General features: G+C 43.3%; 1 protein-coding gene across 1 annotated transcript in view; it reads right to left on the bottom strand.

Moving 5' to 3' along the window:
• Positions 1–14,013, bottom strand: part of SRSF4 (serine and arginine rich splicing factor 4) — a 31,551-nt gene extending 17,538 nt beyond the window's left edge. Inside the window, exon 1 of the mRNA XM_027864385.1 lies at positions 13,860–14,013. Coding sequence (XP_027720186.1) covers positions 13,860–13,966 — 107 coding nt within the window. The 5' untranslated portion in view covers positions 13,967–14,013. The remainder of the gene's footprint in view (positions 1–13,859) is intronic.
• Between the last annotated feature and the right edge of the window lie 10,928 nt (positions 14,014–24,941).

Consider the following 24,941-nt stretch of genomic DNA (forward strand, 5'->3'; position numbering starts at 1 on the left):
TGGGCTCACATAGCCTCTGCCTGAAGACCTCCAGTGAAGGGTTATCTATTACCTCTCAAGGCAGTCAATTACTGTCTAAGCCTCGTAATCTGTAAAATGGAAGTGATTCTTCAACTGATTGCTTCACAGGGTTGCTGTGAGGAAAGTACTTTGTAAGCCATAAAGCATTACCTAAATTTGAGTTATTATTTTCAATTGAATAGAAATGTTTTGTCTTCAAAGATTTTGTCACTATCCTGTCCCAAACATACTCTGGTAAATTTGAGTAAGAAGGGGGATATCTATAGCCACTATTGATAGCCTCCTAGAAATATTCAATACCACAACTCTTAAATATGGCATTTGTATATTAAAGACAAGCATTTTGGAACTGATAGTTTTCCTTTCTAGGCCTCACCTTATTATAATGACCTTGCCAATGTATCATAATTTTCTCACTGAGCTTTTTATGCATTTTTTTCCTCTCAGCTAGAATTATGAAGCACTGGCATTAGAATGTTTTAAAAATAAATAAATAAATAAATGAAAAACAACAAACCAAAGTGCTCCAAAGGCTTACAGTAAACCTAAGAACTATTAACTAGGTTCTTATTATTGCTTTTTTTGATCCCAAACGTTTTCATTTGAAAGCTGTAAATCAATGGGCCTTGTCCTTTTTTTCCTTGTATGCAAAAAACACTACTTGAAGAACATGATACAGAGGTTCTCTCACCCCTTCCAGAACGTCTTAGGGTCATCTCTGCCCTCCAAACATCTTCACGGGACCAGGGAGGCTGGAGGCAAGTCCTGTCTGGAAAACGATGAGCATGACTTACTCTGGGGTATGCTGATCAGTGGCCTAAAATAGTATGCTTTAGTGCCATGTGCCTAACAGATGCTCAATAGCATTCTAAGTGATGGTGCCTGCATGGAAGAGAAACAAAATAAAACACCACCATCTTCCTCTGTGCTTACGTTGTTCACAGGCACCCACTACCATCTCTCCAGTGAGATCACGTGTTAAAGAACTTTGCAGACTGTTAAGTGCTCTTAAAAACACAAATTCTAAGAGCCCTGGACTCAGTGAGGAGCAGACTTGGTTTTGAGTCCTAGCTCTGCCACTGGGTGAAGTTGGGCAAGTCATTTAACCACTGTGGACCTCAGTTTCCTCATCCATGAAACCCCACCCTCCACCCCAACAAACTAGTGACTATCACCACCCTCAAAAAGGAGTTTGCTTGAGATTTTCCTTTTAGTAGTGAATCTCAAAATGGAATGCATCTTCTTGCATAGCTGGTCTCTCCTTCCTTTGCCCTGAATCTAAAGGCACATCAATGTAATGTGCTGTTCTGTATACATTGCTGGGACACTCTGAATCACCATGATAAGAAAATGAGTTTTAATTTGCTTCCCCTCCCACAGATGTGAGGGATGGGTTGTATTCTCACCCGTTTGTCCTCGTTATAGCAACAGGGCTGGCCAGGATTAGCAATGTCATCTGGGGCCAGAGAGTTTTCTTTAATCCACGTGAAGTCAACTGACAGAGGGACTGAACACCTAACTTTGGTCTTATTCACACTTTACTCTAACCATCTAAGATAACCAGGCTCAAAATTTAAGCTGGGATAAAAGGCAGGGGCTTTGTATTTACTACATGGGCAAAGAAAGGCAGTCAGTGACAGAGAAAAGGCATTACATCCTCTCATAGTAGCCAGTGCTGAACCTATACTCCAGAATATTCTGACCCTGCTGTTTGAAAAACAGCTGGGGGAAATGGCTAACAGGATAGCCAGAATCATTCATGCTCCCTAATAAAAAGTGTTAATGGGAAAAATCCTGGGAGAAGTTTCACTTTTGTCACCATTGGCTGAGTGTCCAGGGGAGGCCAGAACAAAAAAAGAAAAGGGCAGGGAATGAGAATTCTGCAAAGTAGCTGGTCTCGGCCTTGACATGATAAAAGTATTGAGGATTAGCAGGTCCTCGAGGAGAGACAGTCATTCTGCCACATGAGCGGTTCTGGGCGGGCAGTGCTGCTGTGAATGGTGGAATGGCACATGAATAGCTCCAACCTGATTTCACTATAGAGTTGATCACAATTCAGTTTCCATGACTTCTCTTTAATCCAATCACCCTACATCATGAAGCAGATCACTCAGACTCTTTTCATCCAGAGAAGTGAAGTCACCAAGATCCCCTTGCTTACTGAGAAGTACCACCTTGCTTGTGAAGAACATCTGTTACTGAGTTTTCTTTCCAAAGTCTCTGTGAAGTAATAAGGTAATAATGATATCTTATACTTGCAGAGAGCTTTACAGTTTTCAAAGTATTTGCATATGCATTTATTTGATCCTCACAAATACCTCGTGAGATAGGCTGGGCAGGGATTAGTACTACCTCTTTACAGATGAAGAAACAAGCTCCAAGAAGCTGGGACTTGTCTGAGATCACACTGCTAAGAGACAGCAAGCGGATGTTGACTCCAACTCAGGCTCCTGCCTCCTACCCTAATCTTTACTTCACTGTCCTCAAGAAAACTTGAGGAGGTGACTTACCCAGGTCACCCAGCAAAAGAATTCAGGCCCACTCTAATTAATACTCTAGTCACTACTGCCAAATGTCAGCTCCACGACCTTAAAAGCTTTCTGTTTCAATCTAACTGCTAACCAATCTGGTGGTAAACCCAAAGGCTTACCACTTTTGATTATGGCTTCTAGCCTAGGATTCATCTTCTCCCACCTTTCAAAGCAGAAGCCCACCTCCTGATGTGTCACCTGTGGACTACACCCAAGGATATACTTCATTCCAGATAATGAATAACAATGGCACCACTCTATGGAATCACTTACGCTTTTTAAGCTGTTGCAGCTCTTTTCTTCACACTTCTGACACTAAGTAGGTTGCTACCTCCTGCTTTAGTCTTCTAAAATGTCCCCAAGTTTTGCCCACTGTCTCCACTATCAAGGCTTTTTGAGATTACTGTAAAAGCCTTTCTAACAGCAAACCAGTCTATTGTTTCTGCCCAACACAAGCCATTTTATATACAGAAGCAAAACACATTTTTTTCTCCCAAGCACTATTTTGGTTACATTAGTTTACTGTTGAGAAGGCTACAGAGGAGCCCCCAAATCCTTTCTTTATGTCATTCTCTACCTACAGCAGATACACCCACTTGATGTGGCAAATCATACCCTTTCTCAAGAATCTCCTTTTAGAAAATTAAGCTTTCTTCAGAAACCTAGATTGCTGTCAATCATTTCAACAAGTCCCCCTAGCACTTGTCAATAACCGACTAGGTCAAAGGACTGAGAACAGGATAGAAATATATGATATTATTTAGCCCAACTTCCTCATTTTTACAGACAGGCAACAAGCTGGGAAGTTGAGTGATTTGTCAAAGGTCACATGAGTAGTAAGTTGTAGAACTTGGTTTTAAACCTAGGTCCTCTGATTACCAAACTGGTGCTTTTTTACACTGTATCGATCATGTAGATGGTGATACTTCTATTGCTCTCTTTTGTTTGTTAGGCTCTTATTTTATGCCTTTCCTCTATTTTATTACAGAACTGGGAGTTCTGTAAATTCCTAGAGGGCAAAGATTATGCCTTCCACAGCACTTAGTCTTCTGCACTTACAAGGGACAGAGGCCCAACTTGACGATAATATGACTGTTAGGGTGGACAAGACAGGATTCTTTAGAGGCAGAAGACCTGTCTCCACTGGCAGTATTTAAACAGAGACTGAATGCACTAGAATAGATGGCATGCATATTTCAAGTTATGGGGGTTGGAGCTGATTGCCTTTTGTTCTGTTTCCAGGAAAAAAAAAAATCTGTCCCGAAGTAGAACAAAGATCTGGGTATGTGGAAGCAGTTCTATATTGAGGCATACATAGCCAGGTGATTGTCACCCCATCCTATTTCTTCTTCAAAGCTAATAAAAACCTGAGTAGAATGGTTCGAGGAAAGAGAGATTTATTCCTGGGAATTTCCATTCTGAAGGCATCCCAGAACCTAAAATGAGCCTAGGGAGGCTAATGTCAAACTTAGTTCCCTGGGTTTGCCTTTGGACTTAGGAGGGGGAAGGAATAAGCATTTCTAAAGAACCTACTATATTTCAGGCATTGCTTTTAACAAATATTATCTCATTTGATCCTCACAACAACCTTGTAAAGTGGGTGCTGTTATTATTCCTATTTTACAGTTGAGGAAACTGAGGCATACAACAGTTAAGTGACTTGTCCAGGGCCACACAGCTAGTATCTGAGACCAGGTTGAGGTCTTCCTGACTCCAGACAGTAGACTCTATCTACTGTGCCACCAGCTGCCTCTAATGATTGAGGGCTGAGTCTGAATGAGACTATCATATGGAAGTTTACTTATGTGAGTGACAGGGTGATTGTAATTGCCATAAAAAAGGATGAGGAGGGTGACAAAAAAGATCTTTGTAAATGGAAAAGTTGGATCAGAAGAAAGAGGGGAATACGGTATATAGGCTTTAAAATCTTACAAGGGTCAAGATGCTACCTATGGTGTTCATAGTATGGTAAATTTTAAATTCTGATTTTGAGCTAAGTAATATAGAAGCATATGATTTTTAGACAATCATCAAAGGCATATATGACCAGTAAAGGAGGTGGGCTGTTCATTTGATGAGATGGCCTGACAGCTATACTGGTACCCCAGGGAGATGAAAAGAACTACATGAAAGCTTCCAGTGTATTGGAGTGGAGGCTATATATAGGATATTTAAAGGAAGACAATAAAAAGGATGAGAAGGTCCATCTGGTGTATAAATTGGCACCCAAACTGATACCCTTCCACTGAATAATCAGGTAATATACATGTGTGTGTGTGTGTAAGAGACACTTTCACACTTATATCCCTTTCAATTTACTGACACTTATTAACATTAAACCGAGATTATGGGTAAATGATAAGTATCAGAAGCAAAGGGACTGAAATCTATACTGGTGTGTCAGTTACGAGACTGAAAATTCATCCAAATATTTAAGTAGAACAGAAGCTTCATTAACATCATTAACCTAAGTAATACCATTAATGGACTTAGATTAGAAGAGGGGCTTGGACATCTAATCAAATGGCTTCACTTTTATAAAGGAAGCTGGTCTTCCTTTTTCCAGCAGGATTTTTTGGTGATACCCTCTATTGGTGCTGCATTAAAAGCAGTGCCTTTCCTTCCATTCACTGTGGATAATCTTTCCACCTTGCAGTGCCAAGTAGGTAGAGAGGAATTACAATGGACCAAACAAATCTGAGTGCAAAGAAAAGCAATGTATCAGTTGAAATTTTGCCAATGAGACATTTATGACACAGAGGTAAGAACCCTGGATTTGGAATTGGAGGACCTGGGTTTGAATTCTGCTGCTGCTCCTTATCACATGTGTGATGGTGGCTAAGTAATCTGACCTCTCTGTATTCACTGTTAGAATAATAAACTAATCAAGAAAAATGCAGCGGCGAATGAATAAACCAATAAAATCTCATATTGCAGCTACAGAGCTGCCATTTACCACAAGATCATACAACTCTTTCCTCCATTTTTTCCAAGCAAAACATGGCAGAGACTTCACTTTATGATTGAACTTTGGGTATAAAAAGTATAATCTAGGGCTTCACTCAGTGTCAAAGGGTCCAGATTACCAATCACTTTTAAAAAACTAAGTATGAGGGTATCTGAATATCAGAGAGATTCTGAATCAGTTTCAGTCAAAAGTAATCTGATAATGTCACAGTCTCTTTTTGTAGATGCCTGCTTTCATTTCCTGTTTATCTGTTGTCTGTCTGAAGTCACTTCACTGTTTTGAGCCTCAGTTTCTTCCTCTGTAAAATATTAATAATAAACTTATACTGCCTATACTTCAGACAGCTATTGTGACCACGGGGCTTTGTACACCAGATAGCACTATAGAAATAGAAGCTATTATAATGATGATGATGATGATAACGATGTGCTTTTACTGAGTTATTCTCTATGCCTTTACCCAAGCCCTGGTTCTATTTTTAGCCCATAAAGCAATTCTCTTCTCTAGTCATTGTACTCACTACTCTCACTTTAACTCCAATCATGTAAAATATGAATAACAAATTTTAACCTAGGTGATTATACTCCTCTGTCAATACTAAAACTATTATTTTGGTTTTTACAAGTCAGAATCAAACCTGCTCCTCTCCATGGAATAAGCAGTCTTCAAGGATTTCGGGGAAAGGGGGGGGAGCATGGAAAAAAACATGTCCACACCTGTGTCCATTTCAATTTACTGACACTTAATAACATTAAATTAAGCTTAGGGGCAAATGAGATAGGAGGTGTCATAAGAAAAGGGACTGAATATTCCCTGATGTCATAATGAAGTTCATGCAAACTCCATTACAAATTAAAAACAATTCCCCAAACACAAGACTTGGAAGGCTTAAAAAAAACAAAACAAAACCACACTACTTTGTAATAATAAAAAACATCCCCCCTCCCCCAAATGATTAGGACTAGCAAATGAATTAAAAACACCTAAATGGCCCAACTTCCTCACTCCAGCAAGTGCTTTTACTTATCAGCACTACCTATGACCAGCACGGAAAATGTAAATTAGTTTATATTCAACACAAAGACAAGAATGACATGCTAGGCTATGGAGATCCTATGGAGGAGCCCATGTTTGGTCCCTCACCTTCAGGATCCTTTAGACTGGATGGTTCTGGGAACTGATACTGGGACATGAAGCATTTTACTTCTTACTCCTGTTGGTGCAAATCCTACCCAGGTCAGCCACAACAAATCATTACCATCTTACAGCTCTTCAGAGAATGGTGTGATGAGCACTTCTGGTCTCAGTCCAGGGTCAACATCATAAAAATCACCGTCTCACTTGGCAGTTACTGGTCCCCTTGCTGGCAGTCTCAGCAGAGAGACCAAAGACTGAATGGGCTGTGGAACCTGAACTACCCTCTCACTCTTAGAGGCAGCCCTTGAAGGTCAGGGCTGAGCCACCCTGGGAAGGTGTGAGTGAGGGAAGCTTTGACTGCCACTGCCCATGCTGTACCTGGTCTGTGAATAAATAGGTCTTCAGTCTCCAGGGTTGTCAATGACTCATTTTGTAACCTTGGGCAAGCCACTTAACCTCTCTGTGCCTCAGTTTCCCCATCTGTAAAAAATAGGGACAACACTTGTTTGTAAAGCACTTTGATATCCTCAGTTGAAAAAAAAATCATACAAATGCATGCTATTATAAAAAAAAATTCCAACAATTTTACCTTACAAATATACAAAATACCACCACCACCATCAATATCACCTTGGCTGTTCAGAGCACCTTTCTTCTGAGGAGCTCAAAGTACTGTCTATATGTTATCTCAATCTTCTGCTGTGGTTACCTGGAGGTATCCAATAATACTGGATCCAAAAATCAAATAATATCTTGGATTTATCCAGCACTTGTCTTCTAAGGAGTGACAAAAGCTTCATGTATCCCATTTATTCATATGACACCCCTGTGAGGTAGAGAGGGGGAGGGAGCACATATTATCCTCATGTTACAGATGGTTAAGCTGAGGCAGTTAGTGCTTAAAAATGACTTGCCCAAAAATCACACTGCAAGTCAATGGATACACCAGGTCCAAACTGCAAGTGTCTCAATTCAGTGCTTCATTCACAATGCTTGATATTTTAAATATCTTAATGTTTTAATTTGGTACGTGACTCCTGGAATAACTTTTTTTTAAACAATGGAAACAAGAGAAACTGCACAAAATATTTTAAACAATAAGAATAATTTTAATAATGATTTTTTTTTTAAAAAGTCACTAGGTTCAAAAACATATCCACATTTGGAATACTTATACTATGGAAACAACTTGAAGAAAGACTGTCCTACAAGTCCTAGGAGATGTCACCTAACAATGACAGAAAGACATACTAACAGACCAGCAGGGTCTCCTGACAAGCTATTCTTTTACCAATTAATGGCTCAAGATAAAGTGCTTGAGTCCAAGGACAGCAGAGTCAGGTCAGATTTGAATGAGCTTATCTTCCTCTATTAAAGTACCAATGAACCTTAAAAAATACACCTTTTAGGAATCCACCTTCAATTTTAACTCTAAACAACAGGACTGGCCAAACCCTTCATTAAGTGAAAAGTTTCAAAGTGGTTCTTAGGTATTATAATAAAATTACAGAGAACCAAATGCCCTAATTTTCCTAGCACACAACCATGGCATTTCCGCTCACATTGGCTTCGAATGACATCCTAAACCACTCCTTAGGATGAAGTAACACACCAGCAACATGAAGAGGAGGATAAGGGCCCCACTGGCAAGTCTTTGCATTTCTCTTGGACATTGCTTCTGTCCCATATCAATTTATTATACCACTGCCATAAAAAACTCAATTATTAAGTTCTTATCTGTTATTTTCAGGGAAGGCAATTGCTCATCATGATTTATCACATCGTATAACTTGAGTTAACCAAAATCAAACTAACCTGATTGCTCAATCATAATTTTGCTTTTGCTGCACCTGACCCGTAGGACAAAGGAGCAAAATGACAAAAACTAGGTCACATCAGGGATTTCACACACATATGCAAACCTCTCTATGGTATCCTGGCCTTGGGGCCAGCAGAGATTCAGACCGTTCTCCTATACCTACTATATACACATAGTCCATACAATGATCACTGGTGCTCAACGTGACCCTAAGGTATGGCACAATCCTAAACGAAAAGTTATACTCTATTTAGTAAAGGCAGCAAAGTGTACTAAAACATTTAAGACAAATTTTCAACAACATGGGTTTGCTATCTAATTCTCAGTTAAAAGGAAAATTCAATTAAACAAAACACCTTACTCTCTGAGAATTCTGGTTAATCAAGGGTCATGACAACATGAAACACAGATCCTCAAAGTGTTGACTAAACCTCTTCCTTGAGAAACATACTGAAAATTCTTTAGTTCATGTCTTCAGTTAGTGAACAATGAAAGCCCACTCATTTTCAGGTTTACTCTTTTCCAGCTGCCAGGTGGTTAAGATAATCTATAAATGTTGAGAAGAAAAAGAAAAACCTACAGACACACATTCCAGTCATTACTAATTTGCTAAGGCCTACTAAAAATACTGCATCAAGTTTAAAATAAAGATGTAAAAGCTATCTCGGAGACCACTCTGGTACTAACGTCATCTATACATGTCAACTGATGCTTTGAGTGCAAGAACTAGCAATCTGTTTCAATAGCCTATTGACCAAAAAATGCTGGCACTTTATGAAGACACTTTAAACTGTTGTTGAGTTTGTGGCAAATCCACTCAAAAACACAACATTTCATAAGACTAAGTAAAGGTAGATGTCATTATATTTCATTAACTGAGGTTAATCACAACATTTAAAAGGTAGCACAGCCACAGAGTCCAGGTCTTTCATTCAGAGAACACTCAAAAGTTTTCTGATGGTGATCCAACTTTTATAGAGCAGGCCAAGCTTCGTCTGCTCCTCCGTCAACAGAAGTTCTCCATTCTATTAGTAAGAAGGGTGATTAAAAACTAACAACAAAAAAACCAGCAAACAAGCCAATCCCCCTCCTCCCCCTCCCAGCCCTACGAAATGAATTCTGCCAAATGCTAGAAGGCAAAGCTACCTATGTTGTTAGTATTCAGCTTCCCTGACATACATGCTGGTCATAGCAGATACAGTGCTGGACGTGGAGTAAGTTAGACCTGGGTTCAAGTCCTGCTTCTGACACTGAGTAGCTGTTTTGTTGAGCCTCAGTTCTCTCATCTGTAAAATGGAGATAATATCTGTAGTATCTACTTCACAGGGGTGTTTGCGAGGCTTCAATAAGCCCATTTAAATAAAGGGTTTTGCAAACTTTAATGTGCTACAGAAATGTTTGCTATTATTATTTTTAAGCCTCTTACAACCCATGAATATAAAGCATCCGGTACCACCTTGGAGGAGCTGGTACAAATGGAGGAGACTCCAAGGAACCTGGTAAGGTCTAGAATGGTTCTACCTGAAAGGAGGATGGACCCACAAGTTCAGAGGCCCTCCATGACAGGGTCAATCTAATACTAGATCTTACAGGTCTTGTTATCAAATGGAGAACTTTTCTGAATGCAGGGTAGGAGACACCTCATGGTTCAGCACAGTATAAACTGAAACGTGCTGTTGCTCAGGGCTACCTGGTATACCAAAATGGCAGGCACAGAGCTGTTTCCTCCTCCTCCACCCCCTCAGCACTATTTAATGTAGCCCTGACCTCTACTTCCTAAGTTTTGTACACCTCTTGTAAAATGAAATTTTCCATGCTTCACTAGTACTGAACTTTACCCTAGTCTTCAAGATTAATTTCCTACTGCCACCCAAAATTTGAGACGGTGAAGACAGAATTTTTTGTTTCTCTTTCAAAACTAATTTTCTCCTTCCTACCCATAATCCTCCTGCTAGGAAGTACTCCCTTTCCTTGCACCCAAACTCATAAACTTGCAATTTAAGGTTCTCTTTTCAGTTGATTGTGCAGAGGCACCATACATAGTACAATGGAAAAAAGCACTGAGGAGACCTAGGTTAGAATCCTGGTTCTACCTCCAGCTATGTAATTCTAGGCAAGTCAGGCCACCTCAAGTGCAAACTGAGGATAATACCTGTACCAGCTGCCAGCTCACCAAGATTGTTGTGAAGAGGAAAGCACTTAAAAACTTTGTAATCTTAGAGTGCTATGCTAAGATAACATTTTATTATTAGTTATTAATCATGCCATTTTTTCCTTTCATACTAACTCTTTCCTTGCTGAGCTGACTGTTACTTTTACCACCTAATCTAGGGTCAATTATTGCCTAGACTATGTCCCTACTGTTGGTCTCATTTTCGTGAAGTTCTCTTTTCCTACTAATCCTGACTGCTGCCACAAAGTCATTTTTGGTATGTGTGTTCGTGCTCCTCAGTCAACATCACTCCTGTCTTTTATATTCGCTGATGGCTTCTGACTTTTCAAAGAATATTAATTTCAATTACAAAAATGATTAATCCTTCTGCATGATCACCTTTCATTTACTTTTAAATTTCTGTGAATTTAATTCTCACCTCTCCCCAACCACCAAAGTTTCCTTATAGAATAGGGAGTCCCTATGTAATGACAGGATGGGAGACCAGAACACTACAATGAAAGAGTCTTCTCTAAATGGATCCATTCTTTATTTTTTTTAGGATCTATTCTTCTTGAATATCTCATGTCCTTAACATCTCTACTCTCCAAATGAATGCCTTTAGATTCTTAGGTACTACTGTTTTTAGTAAAACCTTCATAACAGAGTTTAAGGTTTACATTCATTCATAATTTTGATGTCCAAATTCTCTAGTGATTTATTTCAACAAATTCTATTCTAGTACTATCCCACCATTACTCCTATCAAGCTAATTTATTGGATGTCTCAGATTTGGCTCCTTCTTGCTACATCCTCAATTAAGTTTTCCCTAACTTCCCAAACTAAAAGTCATCTCTTCCTTTTCAGATCTCAAAGTACTTTACACATTGATCCAAATTCTAATTTATAGTTAAGTGTGAATGTGTCCTCTCGCTCCCTACTGGGTTTCTGGCACAGCCTATTTATCATCTTCTGCCCTGAACACAATGCATTGAACAAAACAGATGTGTAAAGAAATGTTTGCTCTAGTTCTCATCTCACCTAAGGATTGCTGATCAGAGACTCCATCATGCCTAGGATAGTGCTTATTTCTCAATCCACCAAGCCACCTCCTCCTTTCCCTCAAGTCAGTAGTACATAATGTTTACCACCATATTACATTAATATTCACATCTCAACCTTAAGAGGCAGCTTGATGTAGTGCTGAATGTGGATAAAAAAATCTGGATTTGATTCTAGTCTGACATACTTAATAGTTTTATAATCATGGACATGTCATTTATCCCCTCAGAGCCTCATTTTCCTTATCTGTAAAATGGGGATAATACCTGCCCTACCTACCTCACAGGATTGTTGTGAGAAAAAGTGCTTTGTTTTAAAAGCACTTAAAGGGCTATATAATTGTGAGTTATTATTATTCAAACTATACATTGAATAGTCATCCCTCACTGTTTTATACTCCTATATAATATTCTACCATAGTGGCAGGCACTCTGTTGTAAACTATTAACAAAATGATCAGAAGAAAAGTCTGCACAGTATACTACCAACTCACATTCCTTATCATTGTATAAGCTCAAAAAAGTATCCTAACCAAAAATTATGTAGGCTTATTTTCAGTTGCTTGAAAATAAGGGGAAGACCTATGACCTGATCCCAGTTAAATCTCCTTAATGTTACTCTCTCAACTTAACCGGACTCTGTAAAAAGCATTAAAACATTAACCTTATATCTTAAGTGTATGTTGTCCATCAGCCCCATTCAAACAAAGAAATACTTATTAATCTGACCGAGAATACACAAGCAATAAGTCTTAAATCCTCAAAGTCCTCCTCCACAGAAAAGAGCAATTTTATTTAACTATGTGGGAAGAGAAATGAATATTGATCAACATTTTACCAATGAATTTGCCCCCAGATGATTCCTTTTCATTATCATCTCCCAGCAAACTTTTAAACTCACAGCTATTTTGTAGTATCTAAGAGCAACCAATTTTTCCACAATATGCAATCTATATTTAACTATCTTTCAGAATCTATCAAGCACAGCTGCTAGTATTACATGAGGGAATAAACTGCAGACACATTAGACCCCTAGCAAAGGGGTAGCTCATTCTTTGCCCTTTTCCCCCACCCCTATCCAGGTATCCCCAGAAAGCTAACTTTCGGAGACTTCTTTTAATACCTCAGGTTTGTCTTTTCATTTTTACACAGTTTCCCTCATTCTCAAGTCCTACCATTAATGTGTTCTTATATTTATGTTCTAAGTCCTTGCTTTTTCCCCTCAGTTCTCACTTTGGTAACATTCAATCCCTGTACTCAGAATGTCTGCCTCACGTCTTAATTCCCGATCTAAGAAACCATCTTCCGAATCAGTTGTGCCAGAACAAACCCTTAAAAATATCCTTCCAGGCAACTCTTTGGGAGCCAATAAGTTGAAAAATATTCAAAAGTGTGCCCCTTAGTCCCATTACAGACAACAGCTGAGGCAGTCACTATCTATTAAAAGTAAATTATCTAACCATAAGCACTCTTCAGGAACATTGGAGAACACAGGCAGCAAGGAAACTCTGAATGGAGCTTTTAAAGAGGAGTTAAGATGTTGATTTACCCTGGAAAAGGAATGAGGAGGGCTTTGATCTCTGCAGGATCACAGTGTCACTAGACTAACTGGACAAGAGTCTCCCGCCCAAATTAGTGTGGCACATGGCAAGTCTACCAGAGCCTCCCTACCAGAGGTCGTTTGCCCCAGGAAGATGCGTGGTGACCCGTCTGATCCGTTATTCTGGGGGGAGGTGAAAAGGGGACAGGAAATCCTAGCTGTTGATTTCCAGCGCGCCTCGGGGAGCAGGGAGGTAGCGCTGGTCTACTCCCCGGCAAAGGAAGGTCTACGGCCCCCTACCCCGGTGCTCCCCTCCGCCCCGACCCCTCGGCCCGCTTCCTTTTCTCCCCAGCCCACCCAGGTCCCAGGTCCTCCGGGCCGCTCCCCATCCCCTCCCCCGCCCTCCCCGAGTCTCCGCTCCGCGCAGGCGCAGTCGGAACCTGGGGCCTACTCCGGCCCCCCGAAGCGCCGCGGCGGTGGCGGCAGCAGTGGCAGCGGGGCCGGGCGGTCCAGTGGCTGCTCCGCGAGCGATCCCGGCACCCCGGCCCCGCGGCCTCCCCAGCGTTCTGCGGCCCGACTCCCCCGCCGGCCCGGGCCGGCTCTCTCCCGCCATTTCGCCGCCCGCCTCACCCGTTCTTCAGATCCACCTCCAGGATCTTTCCGTAGCCCTTGAAGAACCGTTCCACGTCCCGCTCCCGAGCCTGGTAGCTCAGGCGGCCAATGTAGACCCGCGGCATCCCGGCGGCGGCGGCTGCTTCACCCACCCCCACCCCCTCAGGCGGCGGCCGGCTGGCTGTCGAGGCTGGAGCGCGGCGACGGCGGGGCGACGACGGCAGCAACGGGCGGGCGGGCGGACGCAGCCGAATCCGGGCGACGTACGCGAGCACGCAGCGCGCGCGCGCCGCCGCCGCCGCCGCCGCGAGCCCTCCTCACCACCCTCCTGGCCCCGCCCCTCGCCATTTCCGAAGGGAACGGGGAGGGGGTGAGGAGAGAGGGCAGGAAGAGACGCGCGCGTGCCCGCGCCGGCCTTCCGCTCGGGTCAGAGAGCGGAGGGCGGGACGGAGGCGAGGCCGGGGGCCACGTGACTTTCACCCTGCCCCTTGTGCCGGGGCACTTCCGCGAGCGGGCTTCCGCTGCCGGGGAAGCAAGCCTGGGTCTTGCGGCTCTTTCGCTGCTCCGCTTCGGGTCTGCCTTGCAGCTCTCCGCTTCATGTAGCCCAGTGCGGGGATCCCATGGCGCGTGGTCATTCCGCTTCTGCTCAGATCCTTCCACCGATGGAGAGCTCCCTGCCGCTCGAGGCGCCCGGTTCTTTCAGGTGCTCTGGTTTTTGCTGTGTCCTCGGGGCTTCTGCCCAGGGCTCAATTCAAAATTCCGCTCTATCGCACGTACCTTATTTAAGTATTCATTGGAGAAACTGCAGATGGTTCACTTGGAGAAGAGTCAGTGGGTACAAGTGGAAAGAGCGTTGTACTAAGTGGAATAAGGGCGCGACTGGAACCCGGATCCTCGGATGGGGCTGCCTCGGCCAGGCGAAGTGATCCTACCTGGCCCTCAGTTTCCTTCTGTCAAACGAGGGCGTTGTTTTAGATGCCCTCTGAGGCCCCTTCGCCCCCAGATTTAGGGGGAGTCAACGTTAATTGCGTTTAAGAGTGACCGGTACCAAATACTACTGCATCCTGTCTAGTATACTACTAATGTATGCAGTGTACTACTGATTGATGCTAGCTTGCATTTATAGAGCAGTTTGAGGAACTTACTGGCACAGTGGATAGAACCCAGGACCACCTGAGTCAGGAAGACGCCAGCTGTGGGGCCCTGTCTGCCTCAGTTTCCTCATCTGTAAAATAGGGATAATCATAGCACTTACCTCCCAGAGCTATTGTGAGGAATAAATGAGATAGGATGTATAAAATGCTTTGCTTAAAGGGCTAGCAATTATTATTTAAAGTTTGCAAGGGACTTCACAACATCTAATTTTATCTCCAGTTCTGAGGGGGAGGGGCCTCTATTTTATAGGTAAAGAAACTGAGTCAGGCAGAGGTAAAGTGACTTGCCAAGGCTACTGTTGGGCAGGATTTGAACTCAGGTCTTGCTGACTCCAAGGCCAGTACCCTTTCAGCCAGCAGACTCCCAGTCAGGCTTTATGTGAAATATTGTGTTCAGCTGGTGCCATTACATTTTAGGGTGCACACCGAGAAGCTGAATGGTGTGAGATGGCCACGTGGCCCAGTGGAAACAGTGCTGAACTTTGGGTCACTGGACCTTAGTTTGAATTCTGGCTCTGCCACTTACTTCTTGTGTGACCTTGGGCAAAGTCTTGACCTCTCTGGGCCTAAATTTCCTAATCTGACAAATGAAGGGTTTGATTTAGTTGACCTTTAATATTGATTAATTAATTAGTCAACAGTTAGTTGACCTTGTTCAGTCAGTCCTGTCCAACTCCAAAACCCCTTTGAGGTTTTCTTGGCAGAGATACTGGAATGGTTTGCCATTTTCTTCTCCAGCTCATTTTACAGTTAAGGAAACTGAGGCAGACAGGGTTAAGTGACTTGCTCAGGATCCCCAGCTAGAAGTGTCAGAGGCTGGGTTTGAACTCAGGTCCTGACTCCAGGATTGGTTCTCTATCCACCGCACCCCCTAGCTAAGGCCGTTGGTGGTGCAATGGGTAGAGCACTGGAAATCTAAGGGAGGGTAGATCCCCACCCATATGTGAGACTTTGTTCTGGCCAGTAAACTAGACGCTCTGGGAGGTCCAGCACTGAGCCTCTGTGACCAATTCCCATCTCCCTCCTCTGCTGCCATGTGAGTCTCTCTTACTTCGTCTCCCTTGTATCCTTTCCCACTTTTAGAAACCCTGCTTGCCTCCAGGGAGTGTTCCTCGATTATTCAGCTTGGGCTCCATTCACCTCAGTCCCTTTCTTCATTCTCACCTCCCCAGTTGCCCACCTTTTTCTACTTTATGTTGGTCTGGTGAGCACATACATGTAGAAGCTTGTCTTCGACCTGCCTGTCAGGATCCACCCTAGCATCTCTTCCTGGTTAGGCCTCAAAAATCTCTATTCTGTGTACACTTAAATGTGCACTCATCTCCCTCAGGAAGCTCTTTGAGTAGGGATTGTTCCATTCATTCTATTTGTACCTGACATGTAGTAGGTGTTTGATGAATACTTGTTGACTAAGAGACTTTGCCGAGATCATACAGGGAGTGGCTGATTAGGATTCAGACCCAGGTCCTTTGATTTCAAATCCAGTCCAAGGTAGGGCTGGGGTGATCGTCTATCATAATGGAGCAGGAGTCAGGAGCCCAATCTTTCTGCCTTAGGAGGAAGGCCTCTTTGACCTTTCTGTAGCTTTGGATACTGTCAATCACCCTCTTTTCTTCTAGGTTTTTGTGACACTCTCCTGATTCTCCTACTCTCTGCTCCTTCTCAGTCTCCTTTGCTGGCCATGCCCACTAATCCTAGGGGTCCCCCAAGGCTCTGTCCTGGTCCCTCTTCTCTACTGGTGATCTTATCAGCCGTCATGGATTTGTCATCTCTCTACTGACCATTCTCAGATCTCTTTGTTCAAGCCCCAGTGTGTCTCCTGACCCTTGGTCTTGAATCTCCAGTTGCCTAGACGATATATCTCTAATTGGACGTCCAGTAGACCTCTTAGATTCAGTGTGTCCAAAACAAATCATTCTTTCTCCCTAAACCCTCCTCTCTTCTCCTGTTACTGTAGAGGACAGTGCCTTTCTTCTGTCCCTCAGGCTTACAACCTAGAAGTCATCTTGGACCCCTCACTGACTCACCTTCCATTATCCACTATGTTGCCAAGGCCTGTCCCTATCACCTTTGCACCATCTCTGGAATACGGCTCCTTCTCTCGTGCAGGCCTTCCTCGCCTCATGCCTGAGCTACTGCGGCAACCTGCCTCAAGTCTCTCCCCTCTCCAGTCCACCCTCCATTCAGCTGTCACCACCCTACTCACTTAACCTCAATGGCTCCCTATTATCTCCAGGATCAAATAGAAAATTCCCTTCATGACCTGACTCCTTCCTCAGCTTCCCGTCTCTTCCCGTCTTTCTCCCCTTCGTGACACTGGCCTCCTTGCTGTTCCTTGAACAAGGCATTGACTGGGCATTTCTATTAGCTGTGCACGGCACCTGGAACACTCTCCCTTCTCATCTCTGTCTCTAGGTTTTCATGACTCCTTTTGAGCCTTAGCCACAGTCCCACCTTCTACACGTGGCCTTTGCTAGACCTCGTCATTGCAGTGTGTTCTTCCTGACACTACCCCTCCCCCCATTTATCTTGTACAGTTTATAGCTTGTTTGTGCTTGGTTTTTTGCATGTTGCCTCTCCCGTTAGACAATGCGCTCCTGAAAGAAGGGACTGTAGGCAGTTTTCTTTTAATTTTTTTGGGGGGGAGGGGCATTCTAACTTCCCAGCCCAGGTGTCTGTTTATCCTAGGGATTAGATACTGTGAGCTCCTTCCTGAGTCCTCCCCTGACTCACCTCCTCAATCCAAATGCCAAACTGGAGGCTCAGCACCTAAAGCCAGAAGCCCTGGAGGGGGGTGGAGAAGGAGGAGATTGCCTCCTTCTGCTCCTGCTCTCAGGTGCCGGCCTTCAGAGACCAGGGGAGCCATATGGAGCAGGATGGTGGGAGCGTCAGGTCACTCAGTAAACCAGTCTTTCCCCTCTCAAGTGCCTGAAACTTTAAAAAAAATACTAGAGTGTCAGAGTTGGAAGGAACATCAGACATCATCTAGTCCAATCCCCTTATTTTAGAGAAGAGGAAACCTAGTTCTTGATAGGGGGAGAGAGCAATATGGTGTTAGAGGGGATATGTTGGGCTTGGCAAGGCCTCTGATCCCCAGCTATATGACCATAGGCTGCCTATGGGCCACTAGGTGGTGCCGGAGTGCCCAGAGCCCTGCACGTGGAGGTGAAATATGACCTCAGACACTTGCTAGCTGTGTGACCCTGGGCAAGTCACTTAATCCCTGTCTGCCTCAGTTTCCTCAAGTGTAAAATGGGATAATAATAGCACCTACCTCCCAGGGTTGTTGTGGGGATCAAATAACAATTGAAAAAAGCCTAGCACAGTGCAAACACTATATAAACATTAGCTATTATTATCAATATTATAGAAATGAACAGTTTTAAAGACTTTCATAAAATGAAGAATGAAATGAGTAGAACTAGAATAATTACTACAATAAAACATCATGAAGATAAACAACTTTGAAAGCTATAAGAACTCCATTCAATACAGTGACCATCTACAACTCCAGAGGACTGATGATGAAATATACTTTCCACCTCCTGAGAGAGGTGCAGAAATTTATATATGTATATGTATGCATATATACATATCTATGTATATTATATATGTATACACACATATGTATGTTTATGTTACACAACCAATGAGGGAATTTGTTTTGCTTGGCTATAATTGTTACAAGGAGTTTATTTTTCTTTTCCCCTTTGTTCTAGTGGAGTAGGGAACGCAAGTGAGAGAAAATAGATTTCTCTTGATTTAAAAAAAAAAAGACACTTAAATATAGAGAGGTTGGGGGCTACAGGTGTGGAATGTTGCAAGCATTTTCAGATGAGGCCACAGTATTGATAGTTTGGTTGAATTATTTTACTTTTTTTTTTTTTTTATAAAAGAACTGTCATGGGTGTGTGTGTGTGGGGGGAGGGGTAATCTGGAAAGGTCTGTAATGTAAAAATAAAACATGTCAGTACAACTTAGGAAAAAACTAAGTTGCAGGGCCAGAATTCAAACTCAGACTGTCTGACTTAAATGTAGTATTCATTCCACTGTTCTGTCCTGCTGTCAATAATAGTAACACATAATAGGCAGGAGTAGGGGACTATTGGTGAGCGACATTGCATGTACAGGCAGACTTAGCTGAGGTGTTGTTTGCTGAACTTACTTCCTCCCTCCCTCCCTTCCTCTCTCTTTTTTCCTTCTTCCCTTCCTTTCCTTCTTTCTTACTTTCTTTTCCTCCTTCCTGTTTTTCCTTCCTTCCTTCCTTTTTGTTGTGTGGGTGAGTGGGAGCCATGCACGGGTACTCCAGATTTGTTAGACTGCTACAGTTATAAGGGATCGCTCTCTGGGTAAGGATGAAAGAAGGGATACATTTGGAAGTGAAACATAAAAAACAAAATGTGTCACTAATATTTAAAAAACAAAATAGTAGAAGCTCACAGTTAAATATTTCCTGTGTCTGCTCTTTCCCCCCTTGCTGGTATCTTTCTAGGCTGGGGTGGAATGTGATGGTTGTGGGAAGGCTGACCCCGCTGTGCCCTCCAACTCTCCCTCTCTCTTCTCTGCCATCAGAACTGAAATCCTGCATTCACGACTTCATTCTTTTGAGTTTCATAGGCAGGTCCCGAAGTCAAGGGAGGAGATTCTGAAAGGGGAAGGTGGGTAGGACTAGCACCATACACACACACAACTTCACTGACTTCTGAAAATTGCTCCTGTGACTCACCCCAGGTTAAGAGCAATACAGATGTTCTGGGGAAAAACCTTTCCCCTCTCCCTGCCCCTATTACGCCTCATGGATGGAGTCAGACTGGGGCTGAATCCCTGGCCCTACCTCAGAACTGCATGTGTTCTATCATTCATTATACTAAGGGGTCCTATGCTAGGATTTGAGGGGCATAAGGAGAGAGTTTGCAGCAAAGGGAAGAGAACACTAGCTCCTAGCTGTTGCTGCCGCCAATCTCATCATCACATTCTGAGTTTGAAGGGATGTTTGCTAGTATCTCATTGGCAGTTGCAGGTCTTCCCAGGGGTGATGACAAATATGAACTAAATCTTGGCAGGGCTCAGGTGCACCCCAGGCTTAGTGAAGAGGAAATGATTGCCAATGACTCGAGTTCCTCCCTTTGTGTTGTTTACTCTACGGTCCAGGAAGAGCCTGGGGATCCAGTGCCACAGAGATGGCCCAGAACCCAAGCATCAGAAAAAGTATTCTTCAGCCTGGAAAGTTGGGGTTGATCCTACCGAACCAAATCATCATGGTGGGAGTTGGGGTCAAAGAGCTAGCCAGCCAGGCTCAGGTCCTGCTCTCTTAGCCTCGCCCTCGCCTAAATCCAGGTTAGGATCTCCCTGCCTGGTTCAGCATCCAAGGATGTTTCTCCAGAGGCTCCCTACTTTGGGCTGCTTTCTTTAGACTCAGGGTCTTTCAGCCCCTCTTGTGCTCATCTCAGTGCAGAAGAGGGTGTTAACAATAACTGAAACATCCTGCAATCTATGCATTATTTCCAAGTACCTTATATATTCTAGCTCACTTGAGTCTCATAATAATACTGGCAGGTAGAGAGTACAAGCATTAGCCTTCTAAAGGCTAATGAAACTCTGATGATAACTCCTCAAAGTCCAATCCATCATCCATCTCAAGATGAGGGTGAAAAGGCAAAGTCAGGGAATGCCACCTAGGATGACGTACAATCTCTGTGAGCTTGGAGACTGCTATGATATGTGGGGAGGCCTGGCAGGAACCTGAAAGTCTCTGGTAATGGACTAGATTGACCCCCTTGGTGTGCTGGTGTGGGATGAAAGTTCTACAAATCTAAGAAATCCATAGGGCAAATTAGGATAGTAAGCTGGCCCTATCTGAAACCACTGTGATGATCAGCTTGACCAGAAGACAGCTGTGTAAAGTGTTGTTCCACATTTAGGTCCACCGAAAAGGCAAGATACATAGGAACAAATCAGAAGAACCAATATCTGACTTGTTGGAAATGCTTCAGTGCAGACGGCGCTAATGATGAAAGGGGGCAAGGTATGAAACTGGCTGAAAGCATGAATGCTTTTATTATGTTCCAATGCTATGTCAGAAGGAAAGTGAAAATAGATCTTATCAGTTGTAAGCCAAAGGTTTCCTCCTGCTTTTTGTCCCCAATGTGCTTAGCTCCAATGGACTGCTGACCAGCACGGGGCAGTTAAAAAAAAAAGCCTCATCCTTGAGCCTTCTCAAAATAAGATTATGAAATTGAAGGGCTACTAAACTCTGGAAGGAGGAAAACATTGAAGACCGTCAGGTCAATGAAAATCTGTACTTAATGCCGACTACAGAAATTACACATAACTGCACCTAATAATGAAAAAGAGACAAAAACAGAAGCAATGTCTCAAATGATTTAGAAAAGGAGACAGGCAAACTTACGCTGGAATTCTCAAAAGCCTTTTTGGAGTCTGACAGCATGAATCTAAATAGCAGACCAATTATAGATCAAAACATCAATTTAAAAGAAGCTGCTATCTACAATAAACCACCATCAAAAAACCATCCTCACAATATTTGATGGAAAATGTAAAAACATTTTAGGATTTATGCCCAGTGGTGTATGTAGCAGTCATTGCCATTGCAAGAGCTATAGGAGGAAAGGTAGAAATATAAAGGAATACCCCTAAGGGCAGGCATCTCCAACCACCATGGTGGCAGTAACTGTAAAGAGTCATTAAGGATTTTCAGAAAAGCACCAAAGGGGTATGTCAATACTCTATCTAGATGGCATGTGTAATACAAAACTTGAATGCCATATTGCCCAATTAAAACCATGGAGGGGCAGCTAGGTGGAAACAGAAAACTTATGTGCATAATTAATGTGATGAATGACAGGTGATATAAAAACAAGAGATCAATTAAGAAAGCTTTGCAAATGAATAGTGCTTTATTTACTTAAGGTAATGTAAATCTCAGTGGGGTAAGTGGTTGGTGAACACATGGGGAAAGCCGGTCCCTTATTTCAGGTGGGGGAACAGCCAGGTTTGAAAGTGGCCAGTACAATCAATGAAGGGTCAGGCTGATGGAGCTGCTCTGGCCAGCTCCCTGCTGAAGAGGAGTTCCCTTGTCTGCTACTTTGCCACCCCCCTCCCCCCACCTCCCTTAGCCTGCTTTGCTGTGGGCAAATTTGAAGGGGCAGGCCTTCCCAGGCTACGGCTACTTTGCCCCTATTTACCATGATCCCTGGAACCCCATAGCCACAGTTTCACCAAAAATCTAGTGCTGGAAGGGTCCTGAGAAGATATTTAGTCCACTTTCTTTAGTTTACAGATGAGGAAACTGAGTCCCAGAGAGGTTAAGGGGCCTCTTAAGGTCACAGGTAGTAAGTGGGGATTTGAACCCAGGTCTTCTGACTCTGGATTTAGCATTCTTTTCATGGTTCCACACTGCCTTCATTTCTTTGGATCTCAAAGGCTTGCCAGAAGGAAGAGATTCTGAAAAGAAGAGGCAGGGGGCAGCCTCAGATACAAAGTTAACTAACTCCTGCAATTTCTCTCCTAGTCCCAACTCACCCTGGGTTAGCAGCAATCCTGATGGCATGCGGATGATCCATGCCTTTCCCCCTGCCTCAATTACTTTTCGGTTTGGAGGGGAGAGGTTAGGGGGACAGAGCATTATTTGTTGCTGTTAATTCCAATCTCTTCTTTAATCATCTGGCCCAATCCACAGCCAAGCAGGACCCTCATGTACAACATTCCTGACAATCTTGCTTCTGTATGAACATTTCCAGGGATGGCAAACTCGGTATCTCACAAGGTGGCCCATTCTTCTCTAATGGTTTCTAATAACTGACATTTATATAGTACTTTAGAGACGTTATCTCATTGGATTTTCACAACAACTCTGTGAGGTGGGCATAATAGGTATTATGAAATACCTCATTTTACAGAGAAGGAAACTGAGGCAGAGAGATTACGTGACTTGTCACCCATGATCACACAGCTGGTGTCAGTACCAAGATATAAACCCAGGGCTTCCTGATTTCCAAGTCCAGTGCTCTACCTACCAAGATATACTGTTTTTTTGTTTTTGGTGCTTTTTCCCAAATATGGGATCAAAATCTACCTCCTTGTTCCTTCCACCCAATTAGTGTAGTGGGAGCAACCCTTGGGGGCCAAGAGCAAGCTTAATTATTTCAGGTAACAAGCCACTTAGTGAGAAGCATCTTTCTCCCATACTCATTGCTGTCAAGGCCCAGCACTGGGACTTTGGCACAGGCTTGGACCTTTTTTGCCTTCCCAACTGCCTCCCTTCTGCCAGCACCCTCAGGAACCTCATTGCACTGTTAATGACCTTTTTAAACACCTTGGTCTCACCGTTTCTGGGCTTTCTCAATTCCAGTGACCTCTATGTTCATCCCATTATACCCACCCACCTGGTATGGAAATACTTTGTGATTCCCCATCGTTTGGGGAATGTTTAAGATCTGCTTCTGAGCATGGACTGGAAACTTGTATTCCTGAGGGTGGATTTTCTTAACTCGAGGGAAAGTACCCACAGAGTGTCCCTGCAGAAGCTCATGGCAGAAAGAGGGTCATATGCACTCGACCCAAGTTCAAACGTTCAGGAAATCAGACCCAGAGAGAGGAGGTCATTTCTTGGTACAGACAGTTCATGGAGGGGAAAAAAAAAGGATACCCTCATAGCTCCTGTATAAATTTCCTCCTTGGAAAATGACTCAGAAGTACAGGTCTGACAGGGAGGGGAATACTTGTTCAGCAGCTCTTAAAGGATGTTAATCCTTCAGGGAAAATCCAAACCACAGGTTCCCAGTATGATTTTTGACTTAACCTTGGTGGACTTCAGTTTCCTTACTTATAAAATTAGGGGGCCTGACCTAAGTTAGGGGACCTCTAAGGTCTCATCCACCTTTAGATTTACGATTTTCAACTCACCTAGGTGGTACAGTGTACATCATGCTGGATTTGGAGTCAAGAAGAATCGAGTTCAAATGGTGCCACAGAAACTTACTTAGCTGTGTGACCCAGCGCAAGTCACTTAACCTCTTAGCCTTAGTTTCCTCATCTGTAAAATGGGGATAATAGTACTGACCCTACAGGGCTGTCTTGAGGATCGAATGAGAGCAGGGTTTTGCCAACCTTAAAGCATTCTATAAATGCTCACTCATTTTTATGACAATAACTCAGAACCCAATAGATTGTCCTCCCACCTCTCCCACTGCTTACTAATCTTTAATTGCCCCTTTTAACCTCCTGATCTTTGACTACTCCCTAGCTGACCAGGCTCTCAAATCCATTTTATTTCCATTTGCCTCCCTACCCAGCCTGGGATCCAGGTTCAGACATTTCAGCTCACTCACCACCTCAAATCAGCCTCTTTCCTTCCTCTTTCTCCCCGTCCTCCCTTTCTTCTGTTCAAGCTTTGTTTAGTCTCAGTCCTGGGCAACACATGGTTTGAATTCTAAATTTCCATTCCTGAACTGCCAAAGCATTTTGTGCCCCTGGTCAAGAAGCTCAGAGGCTCCCTAGTGCCTTAGCCTGGCATGAAAACCCCTTCACAATCTGGCCGCAGTCTGTTTTTACAGATTTCATAATCTCCCTCATGCACTTTAGGCTCCAAACTGACCCCCCTACTCTTCCCCCACAAACATTTCACCTCTCACCTCTCCACTTTTGCCCCGGCTCAACCTCATACCTGGACCCCACTCCATTCTCACCTCTGCCTCTTATGCTTCCTAGCATCCTTTAAGGCTCAGCTACCTAACACAAAGCCTTTCCTGGTAGCTGTCAGTTCTCTTTCCTCTGTCCAAAATTACTTTGGAGAGACTTTGCTTAATAAATGCTGGCTGAATGAATGAAATGAATGACAGCTCCATTTATCATCCCCTTCAATCGGTCTCCTGTGGGCTACACACACACACACACACACACACACACACACACACACACACACACA

The sequence above is a fragment of the Vombatus ursinus genome, unplaced genomic scaffold (assembly GCF_900497805.2).
Source record: "Vombatus ursinus unplaced genomic scaffold, bare-nosed wombat genome assembly UNPS02014775.1, whole genome shotgun sequence".
NCBI lineage: Eukaryota > Metazoa > Chordata > Mammalia > Diprotodontia > Vombatidae > Vombatus > Vombatus ursinus.